Here is a 14,826-nt window from a genome sequence, read left to right as displayed (position 1 = left end):
GCCACGGGGTGAACGGTGGAGAGGCGCAGCTCAGAGGCGCCGGCTCTCGCGTCGCGGAGACGCCGGAGATACGACGCTGCGCCAGCGATTGAGCGCGCCCTACGTAGCGCGCGCCCCGCCTGGCGGGCCTCGTACAATCATGCACTTAGGTGAGAAATGGATGAGACACACCACATGGATGTTGACAGGATCGGATCCGATTGCTCCTCTGTGCCTTAGGGCCATATTACAGGCACTGACTTATTCTGGCGCCGGCCGCCCCCCCCCCTGTGCGCATGCCTGTGCGGGAGCAGCCTCTTCAGCAGCTGCGGGCGACCTGTACGTTCCACTCTCTCGGGTCGCAGCTGCCTCTGCGCGTCCTGTGGATGTACCTTTGTCGCGCGCCGGAGATGACTCGACGCCGCTGAGATCGGAGATTCAAGCTCTGACAGGTCGCACGTCGCTCCTTTGACGCCGACGTGACTCACCCGTGCAGATCACATCAGGACACGGTCTCGACGCGCTCGGTACGACGCCTGCGACCCGTCTTGGGTCAAGTGGCACGACGCTCATCGCGCCTACCAGCGCTGCCGTACAGGTTGCCACGACGAGGTCGAGCACGCTTCTATACGCTCGCCCAGCCTCCCTTTCCATCCCATTAGGCAGCATGGGAACGGTGGCGAGCAGACGCAAAGCCTACGAGGGGTGGTGGAACCACATGTCGCGGCTACTGCCGGCTCGACCCCACGATAGCCTCCGGAGGCTGACTTTGCGGCACCATCATCGGACGATGTCGACGAGTTGGGTCGCGCTCGCGGTAGCCAGGTAGCCCCCCATACTAGTAGCACCGGCCATGGCCGCAGGAAGCTCGGGGGAGGGCGCTGGGAGCAACACGGAGCTCCGTTGGACGCGTTTTCAAGATTAGCGTGTCAGAGAGTGAATTGGAACTAGCCAGCACATCACTGGGCACGGGACTGGACAAATAAAACATCGCGCGTGCGCTTCTCATCCGCTCATCAAGTGTATTATCAGTACAGCCAGTCCGTCATGTCGGCCCCCCTCTCGACCTGGCGCGGCATCCACGCCTCCTGCCACGGCAGCCTCCACGGCCGCCAATCCCACCAGCAGCTCTCCTCGGCGCAGCGCTCGAAAGGGAGCCACAGGTACGAGGCGTTCCCCACGCCGCCCGGCCCGTTAGCGTTCCAGTTGTCGCCCATGTAGACGGGCACGAGCTCGCCCGAGGTTGCGTTGCGCAGCGGCAGGACGAAGGTTGGCTGCGAGTTGTACGAGAGGCGCGAGTAGAGCCCGTCGCCGATGTCGCCGAGGAACTCCCACTCGCCGCCCGCAAGCCCGCCCGCCTTGCGGTGTAGCTGCATCGCGTTGGGGTAGTACCAGGTCGCGTACGAGCAGACGAGGTAGTGGAGCCCGTCGCCGGGCAGGTCCTTGAAGAGGGCGATCCCCTCGCACGGGCCCTTCAGCCGCGAGGACACCTCCTCCTCCACGCCGGTGTAGTCGGCCGTCAGCCGCGAGACCATCGTCCACGCGTGCCCGTCGGTGTCGCGCAGCAAGTACGCGTCCTCGGTGCCGGGCTCGCGCCAGATCTGCAGGTCGAAGGACTCGTGCCCGTTCGGGTGCAGCGCGTGCTTCCACTCGAACGGACCTACCGGCGAGGGCGAGGTGGCGACGCCCGCGTACCGGTACGTGTACGAGAACGAGTCGAGGTGCATCCACAGCACGAAGGTGGAGGTCGCGGCGTTGTAGACCACCTTTGGCCGCTCGATCACGTACGGCCCCGGCTGGTCCGCGCCGAGCGCCACCGACGAGTTTCGGAACACCATCCCCGCAAACTCCCACGCGAGCATGTCGCTCGAGCGGTAGCAGTTGACGCCCTCGTTGGTCCACCCCTCGTTGACGCCCACCGGGTAGCCCATCGCAGAGAGCCCCTTGCGCGACTCGCCGTACCAGTAGAAGGCGCCCTCATGCCGAATGATCTGCCCGCCGTGCGCGTCGATCTTGTTGCCGTCGGTGTCGTAGAGTGGCGGGTGCGGCACCGACACCATCGGCAGGTACTTTGTGTAGAAGAGGTAGAGCGCCGAGGCGAGCATCGCGAGCACGGGGCCGACCATCGCGCAGCAGAGCCAGCAGCAGCGATGGTGGCTCGACTGGCACGCGCGGCTGAGCCAGGGCGCCGCGCCCTTCCGACTGAACGAGTGCGCCTCGCGGATGGCCCGGCCCCGTTTGAAGTCGGGCGTGTCGTAGCACGGAAAGACGCAGAGCCACACCCAGCGGAGCAGCGCACCGAGGCTCACTGCAGCGGCGGGGTGTTGCGTGTCCATGTACACTTGCTTGTGGCGGCGCCGGTCGGTTGGCGGCCGAGCATGCATTTTTCTTTTTTACTCGATTTTTTTGGCCCGAAATATTCCGGTTTTTTCAAACTCATGTGGCTGGGTTGACCGCGCCGACTTCTCCCCCCTTGCCCCGCCCCCCTTCAGGCAAGGCCCTGGCCACCAAAATCGCGCTCGTCGCTCCGGGAACGGGCAGCAGCCGCAAATCGAGAGCGAGCGGCGGCGGCGGCTAGCACCAACCATGTCAGTGCAGAGGGGCTGGCTGCGTGGGGGGCCCCCGCCACCGGACTCACGTCGGGCTCGCGTCTCGCTGCCCGCTGAGGGGAGCGCAGTGTGTGTGTCTATGTCTGTGTCTGTGTCTGTGTCCCTGTCGTGTCGTGTGTGTGTCGTGTGTGGCTCTCGCAACGTCAGGGGTCGTCAGGATTTCTCTAGGACCCCTGCACGGAAACGAAAACGGGTCTCGCTACCAGGACGGCCCCGGCCGACCGCCCCGGGCCCAGGGCCGGTGTCGGCGGTCCCGCCACGCCCGGGCAGCTCGTTCCGTTGACGACTTGACGTTGACTGCCAATAATCAGCGACGTGCGTCCCCCTCGCACATGCAAATGCACACATCGCGACATGAGCAACCGAGCGACTTGCGGCCGTCGCTGCGGGCGCTCGGGCCGGACGGGGCCTTCCGGGCGGGCCTGCGCAGCGCCTTCAACCTCGATCCCTCTGACGTCGCCCCGTTGAGGCTGTCGGCAATCGGCGAGATCGAGCCGGACTTCATGGACGGCCGAGCAATATTTCTTCACTACTATTATTAAGTGATGCTTTTTGCACGGCTGAGCCCCCCCCCCCCCCCCCCCTCCCCTGCGCTCATTCCCTGCCCTCTCCCACCACACACTCCGTCAGAGCCCCCTCCCCTCTTGCACAACAGGAATTTTGACAATTAACCAGTGGGGAAAGGCACGACTCACAATGAACGATGGGCTTGCCCATCCCGGAGTGGTTCGATCCCACACAAACCCGAGACGGTGACAGGATGCTGGCTGATGGTCTCAGGCCCAGTGAGGTAGTGCATCAGACTATCCCGGATCCTGCTGAACAAGCTCCTCTTGTAGCTCGATCGGTCACACCGCCATCGCCGTCGGGGAGAGGGGGGACGACACTGCTCCTGCAGCGTGCACCTCGATCCCGTACCGTGTTTGTTATGACCCCCCCCAATGAACACACCAGTGAGGGAGGGCGAGACGATCGAGGGGTCCCGTACCATGCGGAATCGACCCTATCCAGTGCTCAAGTGCTCAAACCCAGACGAGGGATGGGGGAGGAGGACAGGGTCCCCACCTGCACGAGCAGGATTTTGGAAGGACGATCAGGGGGACAGGTGGGGCTCTCCTGCTCCTGACAAGGGACACGACAGGCTCGCAGCGCGGTGTACGGTGCGGTGGGCTCCCAACTCCACTGGCGGTCTCATCTCAGTCTAGTGACCTGCCTCCAGCTTCCCGCTGGCAGTCTCTCACTACCACAGGCACACTGACACAGGGGTGGCAGGGGCGGCGGCAGGAGTCACCCACACCTGCTGTGATTATTAAAACGGTGAAATTCTTTTTCATTGCAGTGCAAGAGGGCCGGTTCCCCGATGTACGTGCACTTGCTCTCGGCCCTCTCGATCCTCAACGCGACGGCCGCCGTCAAGCCGCCGTCGGGCGCGCTCTCAGAGGTCAGCCACGCCGCCGGTGGCCCGAGCAGCTTCTGCGACACTCAGGTCCAGCAGTACTCGGGCTACTTCAATCTCTCCACGGGTGACAAGCACCTCTTCTACTGGTTCTTCTCGTCGCGGTCGTCGCCCGACACTGATCCCGTCGTGCTCTGGCTCACTGGCGGGCCCGGCTGCAGCAGCGAGGTGGCTCTCTTTGGAGAGAATGGCCCCTGCAAGGTGTCTCCGGATGGGATGACCACCATCCCCAACGCAGCCTCGTGGAACACGCACGCCAACTTGCTGTACGTGGATCAGCCAGTCGGGACCGGCTTCTCCTATGGCACCGCCTTTGACCACGACGAGGTCGGGGTGGGAAACGATATGTACGCCTTCCTGCAAGCCTTCTTCGGCGCGCACCCGGCCCTGCGTTCCAACGCTTTCTTTGTGTTCGGCGAGTCGTATGCCGGCCATTACGTGCCCAACGTGGCGCACCGTGTTTGGGTCGGCAATGGCGCGGGTGGGGCGCCACACATCAACCTGGTCGGCATGTCAGTCGGCAATGGCCTGACCGACCCCGAGGTGCAGTACGCATACTATCCGGCCATGGCCGTGTCCACCAACCAGCACCAGCCTGCGGTGAGCAACGCAACATACGAGAAGATGGCAAAGGCGGTTCCGGGCTGCATCAAGGCGATCCGCCGGTGCAACGGTGGCGAGGGGGTCGTCTCGAAGCTCGCGTGCGTCGCGGCATATGAGACGTGCAATGCGGCGTTGACGGCGCCCTATCAGCTCACGGGCATGAATCCGTGAGCGGATGCCCGCATTGGTGGTCAGGCACGTCGTTCCTCTCGCGACCCGTGTCTGCTCCGCCGCACCCGCAGGTACGACATGCGGATCAAGTGCGCAAAACCTCCGCTGTGCTACGATTTTTCAGGCGTTGGAAAGTTCTTGGATCGACCAGAGGTGCGGACGGCGCTCCACATCCGAACGGGCACTGGCACGTGGCAGAGCTGCAATTTCAAGGTGCGCCATATCCCTTGCAAGATCCCTAGCACGCGGGCACCCGCCCCCATCCATGCGCACAGACTCGCACCCCCTCACCCCCAGGTGAACAAAATGTTTATGGGCGACTGGATGAAGAACTATCAAACGCAAATCCCCGCTTTGCTCGGCGCGGGCATCCGGGTACTCATCTACGCGGGCGACCAGGACTTCATCTGCAATGTGCGCCCGCGTAGAGTCACCCGTGTGGAGTGCACGCCGTGCGCCCGTCCGGAGAGGTACGCCCGCTGCTGAGGTTGTCCCCCTCACCCCCCGTTCCCCCTTCCAGTGGCTTGGCAACCAGGCGTGGGTGCGCGGCATGGATTGGCCCGGCAAGGCCGCCTTCGACGCAGCGCCGGTCAAACCGTGGTCCGCCGAGGGAAAGCAGGCTGGCGAGGCGCAGGCGGCCGAGGGCCTGACCTTCCTGCGCGTCTTCGGCGCCGGCCACATGGTTCCGCTCGACCAGCCCATGGCCAGCCTCCTAATGCTCGACGCCTTTCTCAAGGGCGAGCTCTGAGTCGGGGAGCAAGGGAATGGCCCCGCTAGCCATCAAAGGTAGCGGTGCACGCGGCTCCGCGCGCAGCTCAATCTTACACGTACACGGCATACGGTGGTTTGTGTGGGCGTGTGCTCTTGTTTTGGTGGTTGTTTGAATGTGTGTGTCAGAGTGTGTGTGTATAAGAGCGGTGTGTCGTGTGTGTGTGCATGCGTCTATCGTGTCAGTGTGCGCGTGTGTGGCGTGAGGTGTGTGCTCTCCTATCACTCCTGTGTGCTCTCTCGAGTCTCGTCTCTGCTCTCTCTCTGCCTGACCCTGAGTTGCAATGAGTCACTTCTGAGAGCGATCTCTTCTCTCTACACGGCTTTTTATATTATGATATATGTGCGCGTGTGTTGGCTGTAGACTGTAGTTGCACTTGCAGCCGTCTGTCGAGACTGTCGTCTGTGCGTGTGGGGTGGTGACTGCCGAGTCTGACTGGTGTGTGCGCAGTGCGGTGCGTGTCCCGAGATTGATCGTTGTCCCGGCGAGCGAAAAGCTCGCTCGCGCAGCAATAGACAAGCCCCCCGCGCGCGCCAAAACACAACATGTTAGTGCACGCGACCATTGGGCGGTGTGTGGACTACAGTCCAACCCTCCGCCCAGCTCTTGAGCCTCGACTCTCAGCACACACCAAAAAACCACGTCTCAACATCAAGAGCGGCGCACGACACGATATGCTCCGGGCGAGCAGCGCCTTAGTGGAGCGACCGCCGGTGCGCCGCCCCGCCCCCACTTTGCTTTGCCGCCGTGGGCCCGGCGCCCTCGCCCCTCCCCACGTGCGTATCCCACTCCGAGTCGGACCCCGAGTGCGAGTCGGTCCCGTGGCTGTGGCCGTCGCGGCGGTGGTGGAGGGAGATGCCTCTCAGCTGCTCGGCGCCGCCCTGAGCCTCGCCCTCGGGCTGCGTCTCAGCGACGCAAGTCGCAACGTAGGCGAAGGCGCCAACCGACAGGATTGCGAAGGCAGCCATCGCCCCCTGCGGTGTCAGCGCCTGCATCACGCGCTCAACCTCCTGGCACGCCACGAAGTTGAGCGTCCAGAAGACGATGAGGATGGCGCCCATGCCGCTCGCGCGCAGAGAGTCGGGCAGCAGCTCCGCCGAGACGGTCCACACCAGCCTATACTCGACCGCCGGCGCGTGAGGAGGCCGAGCCGGAGAGGCGCGGCTGAGCCGCCGGCACGCCCACCCTGCCCACGAGCCCGCCCAGCAAAAGAAGAGGGCGATGAGGCCGGCGGCGAGCAGGCTGGGCTCGTTGCGCGCGTACGCGAGCGCCATCAGCAGGTAGCAGCCCGCGATGCCCGCCGCGCCCGCGAGCAGGAGCGGTCTCCGGCCGACCCGGTCGACGAGCAGCACGCAGACGCAGACGCCGGCGAGCCGCGCCAGGCCGGCGAGGAGCGCGCAGAAGAAGGGGTCGCTCGCGCCGGCGCGCACCATGATGTCGGTCGTATAATTCTGCAGCGGCTGCACCATGATGGCCGTGTTGCCGACCGCGAGTCCCGCCGCAGCGAGCAGCGGCCGTCGCGCAGACGGGTCCGCGAGCACCGCGCGCAGCGTCACCTTGTCGGCTACTGTCTCGCCGTGGTCCCAGATGCGGGTCGGGACCGAGGGGAGCGACTGGATCGCCACCTCGGAGCGGCCGCTCGCGCAGCGGCTCGGCGAGGGCGGCGGCCGCGGCGAGCCGATCTGCCGGGCCGCTCTCGGCGAGGCGGCGGCCACGGCGGGCGGAGAGGGCGCAAAGGAGGGAGCGGTGGCGCGGGGCGTGGAGGCGGCGCGGGCGGACCGCGCCCGCTCGGCGTCGGAGCGGAGCCACACGGGCGACTCCGGCACCGCCGCTGCGACGAGCAGCAGCAGGAGGGCGGGCGGGCCGGCGAGGCCGAGCATGCGCCTCCACCCCTCTGGGTCGTGCGAGAGAGAGTAGTCGACGAACAGGGCGAGCAGGCAGCCGGCGGTGAGCAGGAACTCGTTGGCGGTGGTGAGCGTGCCACGCAGGGCAGGGGGCGACACCTAGGATCGGGGCGCAGCCGACGCGTGAGCGGATCAGAGGCGAGCCCGGCTATGTGCAGGCGAGCGCGCCTCGGAGAGGTAGATTGGGCTGAGGACGCCGGACAGCCCGGTGCCCACGCCGGCCACGAAGCGGCCGAGGAGGAGGACGTAGAAGCCGGGAGTCATCATCATCAGTGCCGCGCCCAGGGCAAACGCAAAGCTGGCGAGCGCGAGGCCGTAGCGGCGGCCGTGCGAGTCAGCGACAGCGCCGCCCAGCGGCCCGCCGAGCATGGCTCCGATGACGTTGACCGACACGACCGCCGCCTTCTCGTCCAACGAGAGCCTGAACGCTTCCGTGATTTGCGGCACCGCGCCAGAGACGACACAGAGAGTATACCCGTTGACGGCCGCGCCCGCCATCGCTGCGGAGCAGCCGAGGATGCGGCCGCCTCGCGTGGGCTCGTGGCTGTCCGCCATGCTCTCCTTGTATGCGAGATACTCTTGGGTGGTGGAGGGGTAGGACATGCACAGTGGTGACCACAGGTGAGCGTCGCAACACAGATACTCCTGGTAGGAGGCGGCCGTCGGGTCGCAAAATGGGTTGAAAAGTAATGAGGTCGATTCACAGCACAAGCTCACTTAAAATCCCTGTGTGGTGGCGGCGTGCCGTCCTCCCATCCCTCCCTTGGCTTGTCTGTTTTCTTTCTTTTCTGCCTGGCGGCTTCAGCATGTGCAGCGAAAAGCAGGCGTGCGGCAAGCGAAGCTTTTTCCAGACGGATTCCCCCCCTGTGAAAAAATCTAGGCGTGGTCTCTACTCGCTCGCCAGGAAAAGGAGGACAGAAATCACGGCTGAAAAGAAAACATTTTTGTCCGGCGCGGGCGCGCTGGGTCCCTTACACAGAGGGGTGACACTGCTGGCGGTGATGGCTGGCTTCGACAAGCAGGGACGCGGCCACGCGTTGCTCGCGGACGGAGCCTTCGCTCGGACTCCACTCTCCAGTGGTGCCAAGGACCGCAAAGAGTCGGTCCTGATGCCGTGGAACTTGCTGTCCGACGCGTGCCCAAAGGGGGTCGTCTTGCACGGCCGAGAGGCGAGTGCCTCCTGAGTGCCTCTCGACGGACAGAGCCCCCCCCCCCCGCCTTAGTGCTTAGATCGGGCCGTTTTTGCTCGGTAGGTGTGCGAGAAAGCGTCCAAGGACATCGATGACGCCGCGAGCAAGCAGTTGGCCAAGGAGCAAGGTGGCAAAGGGCAAGGGCAAGAGGACGCGCAATCAGCGCGACACGTAGGAACGGATCGCCGAGCGCGTCCGTGTCTTGTCGCCCCCCCGGCGGGCCCCTGTCTTGTCGCGCCTTGGCCTGTAGGTGTAGCTGTTTCCGGAAACCAAAAAGGAAACGAGAGGGTCTCCAGCACTTTTCGTTTCCGGAAATTTCCAGGGAAACCAGAGGTGTTTGGTGCTCCATTCTGGCAACTCTCGAGTTTCCCTGAGTCCGAGAGCTGGTCTGGGGACTGGGGCAAAATCTGAGGCGAAACCGAGGAAAACCGGCAAAATACCAGGTATTTTCCAGGTACACAGGTAGATAAAAGGAGAAATCATTATCTTGATATTGGGGTGTCACGTGTCATGACTCGAGATTAGCACTCCCCAAAGTGTTAAGACCCGGCAACGTGGGCGTGACGAAACAGAGCAGATTCGACGTACGACGAGATGTCGGCTCCAGCGAAGATTGGGGCGACCACAAACCAATATAAATAAATGAAAACGGACATCTCTCTACGGTGAGATGGGTATAAAGGAACAGGTCCCCGCCCGTGCGATCTTTGTGCAGGGTTCTTTGTGGGTGTAGTCGGCGACTAGCCGGGGTCGTCCTCCCGATGGGGGACTAGCACTAGCCGTCTTCCACATGGTCCCTCGGGTCCCTGCTGCTCCTAATCTCTGCGTACATCCTCCTGCTGATCTCCGCAAAGTCCTGCTCCCTCCCTCTCGTCTCGCCCTGCGCGTCTGCTCCAACTCTCCCCCGTCGTCTGCCCTGCGTCGTCTGGCGGCGGGTCCTCCATAGTCGGTTGAGGGAGGTCGCCGCCACCTGCACCTCCTCGTGCCACTTCTCGCGTCGTGCCTCTTTCCAACGTTCCCTCGGCGGCCGATGCCGTGTCCGCTCCGACTCCGCCCCGTACCCGGGTCTGCCCTGCTCTTGTCTGCGCTACTTTCTGTTAAACAAGACCACAAACCAAAGCTCTTCCTTTTCGTCTCTTGTGTCGATGTCGAGCACACCCCCCAGACGCTTAGTACACGCTCTTCTGCTCGAGCAGCTGTCTGCGACAACCTACCACTTCTACTATCTCTAGACAGACTGATCTAGACAGTCAGAATATGCGCCCCGCTCCCGCGCGGCGCGCCTGCCGCGGCGCGCTCATACCCCGCGTCCACGGAGCGCGGCGACATGTCATCCTCAACTTCCTAGTCGCCGCTCCGCGGCCGCAGCGCGCCTCTCGCGCTCTAGGCGCGCATTTGCGGCAGAGTCATCGCAACGCTCTGCCGGAGGTCCGCTTTCTGATCTTGACGCATATCGCCACTCCTCGCAGAGCGACGCGGACAGTGCTAGAGCCATGGCCAGCGAGTCGGCTGACTCAGTATTGGTGGTGGAGTTGGAGCCCTCGCCACCCTCGGCAGTGGGTGTCGCGTCGAGGAGGCTCGCTGCGATAGCGGCCGCCAGGTCTGCGTCCTCCTCCTCTGCTCCAGGCGGTGGAAGCGGCGGCGGCGAATCCATTGCGGCGGGCGCCGAGGCTGTAGCCTCGATCCGGATGGCGTGCTGCTGCTCGCGCTCCCCTGTCGCAGTGTAGGAGCACAGCAGTCGCCCTTCGCCCGCTTCACCCTCTATCGCCACCCACACATCGCCAGGGAAGGTGACCTGCTCGTGCACAACAGTCTTTGCGCCACTCTGGTCGACGGTGGCATAGACGGTGTCCGTGGCAGAGCTGCCTATGTACCGTCGCCACGCCAGCCGAGCCTTGCGGTCGACGTCCCGGTCGAATGGAAAGGTGAACGAGACCAGTACGCCAGTCCCGGTGATCGGTGGGAGCGTCTCCGACATGGTGGTGCGTGATCTTGGGTGGGCTGGATGCCAACAAAGCGGCGGGGTCAAAGAAAGAAAGAAAACAGACAACGCAAGGGAGGGATGGGAGGTCGGCACGCCGCGGGGTCAGTCCGCTGTGGAGAGCGCGCGCAAAATTCTTTTTTCATCTGACGGTGGATGGGCACGCCTATGAGCGGCCGGACGCGTAGCCCCCCTATCCGGGTAGGAGCCGGAACCCATATCGCTTCTCGGCCGCGACCAAAGCCAAGCACTCTCTCCGCGCTCTGCCCCACGCCCACTCCTGCCCTTCTAGAGCGTCACCGCCGCTGCCAATCAGCCCACCATGTCAAGCTTCACTTTCGTCGTCGAGCCCATCGAGGCCAGCAAAACCTACCAAGGCGACAAGCGTCGCCATCGCGAGCCGAGCCGATCGCCCTCGCTGGACGGTGCATGGCGCACCATGATCCCGACCGACAAGGGCATGATCGAATCGATGTCGCCGGCGCCGAACGGGACCGTCGAGGTCTTCACGCGGCAGAACCTGTTCGCTAAGGCCGTGCGCGTTCTTCGGCCACCACGGCCTGCGCCTCTCCCCAGATGTCATTTGGCTCACCATCATGCAGGGCGTGGCCAATCACGTGGATCAGAACGCGGAGGGCCTGCGCGATCGCTTCGTCTCGCACGAGGGCAAGGAGGAGATCGTCATCGAGCGGCCCAGCTTCGTGAAGGGCTCGCCGCACAACGATTGGGAGGGCGTGTTCCCCGAGTTCGCGGAGAAGATCGCGGCGAAGACAAAGGGCGGCGTGGCGGAGCTCGCGCAGTGCGACTTCAGCACGACGACGCCGGTCGAGCGGGTGGTCTCGCAGATCACGCTCATGGATACGGTGCAGCACTACTTTCAGTACACCATGTGCTGCGGCTGCGGCTTCCCCTCCATCACGCTCACCGGCACACCGGCCGACTGGGAGCGTGTTCGCAGCAAAGCTGCTGCGCTGCGCTCGTACGACCTCGACTGGTGGCTCGACGCGTTGCTCCCGGCGCTGGACCACTTCGTGCAGGCCGCCCACGGCCGCCCCGACCTCGACTTTTGGCGCTCGCTCTGCCACATCAACACGGGCACCTCCTTCCCCGTCTACGAGCCCGTCACGGGCTGGCTCCAGGTGTTCTTCCCGTATCTTCTAGCGCCCGGATTTGACGACGGCTTCGGGCGCGGCGGCGGGTTCGACGAGGCCAAGGGCGGCGTGGCCAAGAAGAAGCTGCGCCGCAACGGCGGGCTCGCCAACTACGCGGAGAGCTTCGCCTCCAAGGTCAACGCCGCCAACTTTGGCGCGCAGCGGCGATCCGGATCGAGCTCGCGCGATAGCTGGAACCCGCCCGAGGGGACCGGCGACGGCGTCAAGCTCGAGCTGTTTCCACCAGGCCTCTCGAGCGCGCCGTTCACGTACAAGGACGCCATGACGGGCCTGCAGCACAAGATGGCCTTTTACGGCGGCAGCTCGTGCCTCGTGCAGCACACTGACGGCGACCTCGAGCCCAAGGTGGGCTGGGCCGTCCTCGACAGCGGTGTGCTTGTTGGAGGGCCGCAGCCCAAGCAGCCGCTGGCCGAGGCGCAGCCGCCGAATGCCACGAATGTTGCTGGGGGTGCCTGAGCTGGTCGAGCAGCTGCTGATGAGCGCTGGCTGGCTCACGAGCGAGCCACGACCAAGTCGGCGAGCCGATGAATGACGGGCGAGGCGCTCGAGCGCACTTGCCTCGCCAATCATCACATGTCTTCGGTCCCCGCGCATGCATGCACATGTTGTACTTTGAAGCTGCCGAGCCCAAATCACTGGTCGTGATTTCTGGGTTCTCAAAAATGCGGCCTAAGACTTCTTTTCTTGACCGCGTTGGAAAATTCTTTTCTTCGACTTCGTGCCACACACTTCTTCGCGTCGTAGAGGTGCTTGCTGCTGTGCCGCGTCGCTCGTCCGCCTTTCTCGAGACTCGGCCTCCTCGTACACAGGTCACAGCACACAAGGTCGTCCCACAGGTCGTCCCAACAGGTCGTCCCACAAGACCAAGAGGACGCATCCAAACCGCCGCATTTCGACCGCCGAAAAGTCTCCCACTCGCGCCCTCCCCAAACCGAGTCCTCTCTACAGTTACATACATACCTGGGGGTTTCCAGGTATACCCCGCAAAAATACCCGAAGAGTTGGCTTATTTTGGGCCCAAACCAGACAAACGTCTCGCGCGCGCGTGAACAGGGCTCCAGGCCCCAAATGACGTGTGAGTGTTAGAGTTGTTTGGTATTGCTAAAAATCTCTCTCTCAAACGACACGCTTGATCTGTTGCATGTTGTACGTGTGGTGTACTTATAGACGTGTTGTTATTACCGCAGTACTCTCAGTAGTTCTTCCAAAGAATTTTACAACAAAAGAAAACGCCAACGCATCGTTTGGTCGCCTCCGTGGGCACGAGTCTGGGCAGGGCACGGCTTGACCCGCCAGCAGCCGAGCACGGCCGCACAGCAATGTCGCGCCCCGTCTCCGACGCGCGTCTCCCGCACCGCGTGGACGACTGGGCCGCGGCGCACGGCGGCCGCGCGACCGAGAACGACGCCGACGCGGTCGTCGCGTGGCTGCGCTCGCAGCGCGGGCTCGAGTACGCCCGCAAGCCTGCCGAGGGGCTGCGGAAGCAGGTGCTGCGCGTCATCCAGCACAAGGCGGCGGGCGCGGGCGCGGCGCCGGTGCAGCTGGGCGGCGCCGGCTCGGGCGCCATCGACCCGCCGGCGTGGGCCATCGACGCGACGCCCGAGCCGGCAGCTGGCGCCAAGCGCGCCGCCCGGCCGTCCGCGGACCGCCGCTCAGCCGCCAAGGCGGCGCGCGTGTCGGAGCCCGACCCGGCGCCGGCGGCGCCGCGCGACTTCAACCTCCTCAACGCCTCTGTCGCCGCCTCTTATCGGCCCGAGCCAGCGGCATCGCCGGCCGCCGCGCCGCCGGCCGCCGCGCCGCCGCCCGCCGCGCCGCCCGCCGCGCCGCCCGCCGCCGAGGGCTCCTCCTCGGCCGCGGCGCCCGCCGCGGCCGACTCGCCGGGGCCTGCGGCCGCAGCACCCGCCGCGGCTGCGCCGCCTGGAAAGAAGCGAGCGGCGCGGCGCGAGCGGCGGGGAGGTGGCGGTGGAGCCGCCGGCGGCGGCGGCGGCGGCGGCAGCGAGACGCCGTCGGTCGGGTACGCGGACTTGGGCGGGATGGAGGGGCCGCTGCAGGCGGTGCGGGAGCTGGTCGAGTACCCGCTCACCCACCCGGAGATCTTTGCCCACCTCGGCGTCGCGCCACCGCGCGGGCTGCTGCTGCACGGCCCGCCCCGGCCGCGGCACGACGCTGCGGTCTGCGGAGACCCCGGAGCCTCCTCGGAGCCTCCCTGTAGGTCCGCCCGGCTGCGGCAAGACGCTGCTCGCGTGCGCCATCGCCGGCGAGCTCGGCGTCGGCTTTGTGCGCGTCTCGGCGCCCGAGGTGGTGTCGGGCATGTCGGGGGAGAGTGAGGCGAAGATCCGGCAGCTCTTCCGCGAGGCGCGCGAGGCGGCGCCCGCCCTCCTCTTCATCGACGAGATCGACGCCATCGCGCCGAAGCGCGAGGCGGCGCAGCGCGAGATGGAGAAGCGGATCGTCGCGCAGATGCTCACTTGCATGGATGAGCTCGCCGCGGCCGGCGGCTCGCAGTTCGACTCCGCCGACCAGGCCGCATCGAGCGCCGCCGCGGACGCCTCCGCCGCCGCCGCGCCCCTCGCGCCGCCGCCGCCGCCGCCGACGGTGATCGTCATCGGAGCCACCAACCGACCCGACTCGCTCGACCCGGCCTTGCGCCGCGCGGGCCGTTTCGACCGCGAGATCGCGCTGGGCATCCCCGACGCGGCGGCGCGCGGCCGCATCCTCAAGGTGATGGCGCGCAACATGCGCCTCGCGCCCGACGTGGACGTCGAGTCGCTCGGCCGCCGCTGCAACGGCTTCGTCGGCGCCGACCTCGCCGCGCTCTGCAAGGAGGCGGCCGTCGTCGCAGTCAACCGCATCTTCGGCTCGCTCCTCGCCGCCGCCCCGCCCGGCGGCGCGGCGGGCGGCGCGGCGACGAGCGAGGAGGGGAGCGGTGGTGACGGCCATCTAGGCCGCCGACTCGTGAGACTTTCGAGAATGTCCGCCCGACACTTAATGA

At 65.4% G+C, this 14,826-nt stretch overlaps 5 protein-coding genes across 5 annotated transcripts in view; 3 read left to right on the top strand and 2 right to left on the bottom strand.

Annotated features, from left to right (window-relative positions):
* Positions 1-139: 139 nt before the first annotated feature.
* Positions 140-5,934, top strand: EMIHUDRAFT_424894 (hypothetical protein; the record flags this gene model as incomplete). The annotated part of the gene is made up of 6 exons (XM_005771108.1): positions 140-269; positions 3,369-3,373; positions 4,075-4,778; positions 4,890-5,031; positions 5,116-5,232; positions 5,339-5,934. The coding sequence occupies 6 exons, from the start codon at positions 140-142 to the stop codon at positions 5,564-5,566; spliced, it is 1,326 nt and encodes a 441-aa protein (XP_005771165.1). The 3' UTR covers positions 5,567-5,934.
* A 348-nt stretch (positions 5,935-6,282) lies between these two features.
* On the bottom strand, positions 6,283-7,467 carry EMIHUDRAFT_243525 (hypothetical protein; the record flags this gene model as incomplete). Its single annotated transcript, XM_005771107.1, has 1 exon — positions 6,283-7,467. The coding sequence occupies one exon, from the start codon at positions 7,465-7,467 to the stop codon at positions 6,283-6,285; it is 1,185 nt and encodes a 394-aa protein (XP_005771164.1).
* Positions 7,468-7,623: 156 nt separating this feature from the next.
* EMIHUDRAFT_243524 (hypothetical protein) lies at positions 7,624-8,094 on the bottom strand (the record flags this gene model as incomplete). The annotated part of the gene is made up of 1 exon (XM_005771106.1): positions 7,624-8,094. The coding sequence occupies one exon, from the start codon at positions 8,092-8,094 to the stop codon at positions 7,624-7,626; it is 471 nt and encodes a 156-aa protein (XP_005771163.1).
* A 2,890-nt stretch (positions 8,095-10,984) lies between these two features.
* EMIHUDRAFT_470197 (hypothetical protein) lies at positions 10,985-12,537 on the top strand (the record flags this gene model as incomplete). The annotated part of the gene is made up of 2 exons (XM_005771105.1): positions 10,985-11,197; positions 11,265-12,537. 2 exons carry the CDS (start codon positions 10,985-10,987, stop codon positions 12,288-12,290), a joined length of 1,239 nt encoding a protein of 412 aa, XP_005771162.1. The 3' UTR covers positions 12,291-12,537.
* Positions 12,538-13,837: 1,300 nt separating this feature from the next.
* EMIHUDRAFT_75634 (hypothetical protein) overlaps positions 13,838-14,826 on the top strand; it is a gene marked incomplete at both ends in the record, with an annotated part of 1,982 nt that continues 993 nt past the window's right edge. The window contains 2 exons of the mRNA XM_005771104.1: positions 13,838-13,945; positions 14,016-14,789. Coding sequence (XP_005771161.1) covers positions 13,838-13,945; positions 14,016-14,789 — 882 coding nt within the window. The remainder of the gene's footprint in view (positions 13,946-14,015; positions 14,790-14,826) is intronic.

The sequence above is a fragment of the Emiliania huxleyi genome, assembly GCF_000372725.1.
Source record: "Emiliania huxleyi CCMP1516 unplaced genomic scaffold EMIHUscaffold_390, whole genome shotgun sequence".
Lineage (NCBI taxonomy): Eukaryota > Haptophyta > Isochrysidales > Noelaerhabdaceae > Emiliania > Emiliania huxleyi.
The sequence above is the reverse complement of the archived record's forward strand: the minus strand, read 5'-3'. Positions and strand labels throughout refer to the sequence as shown.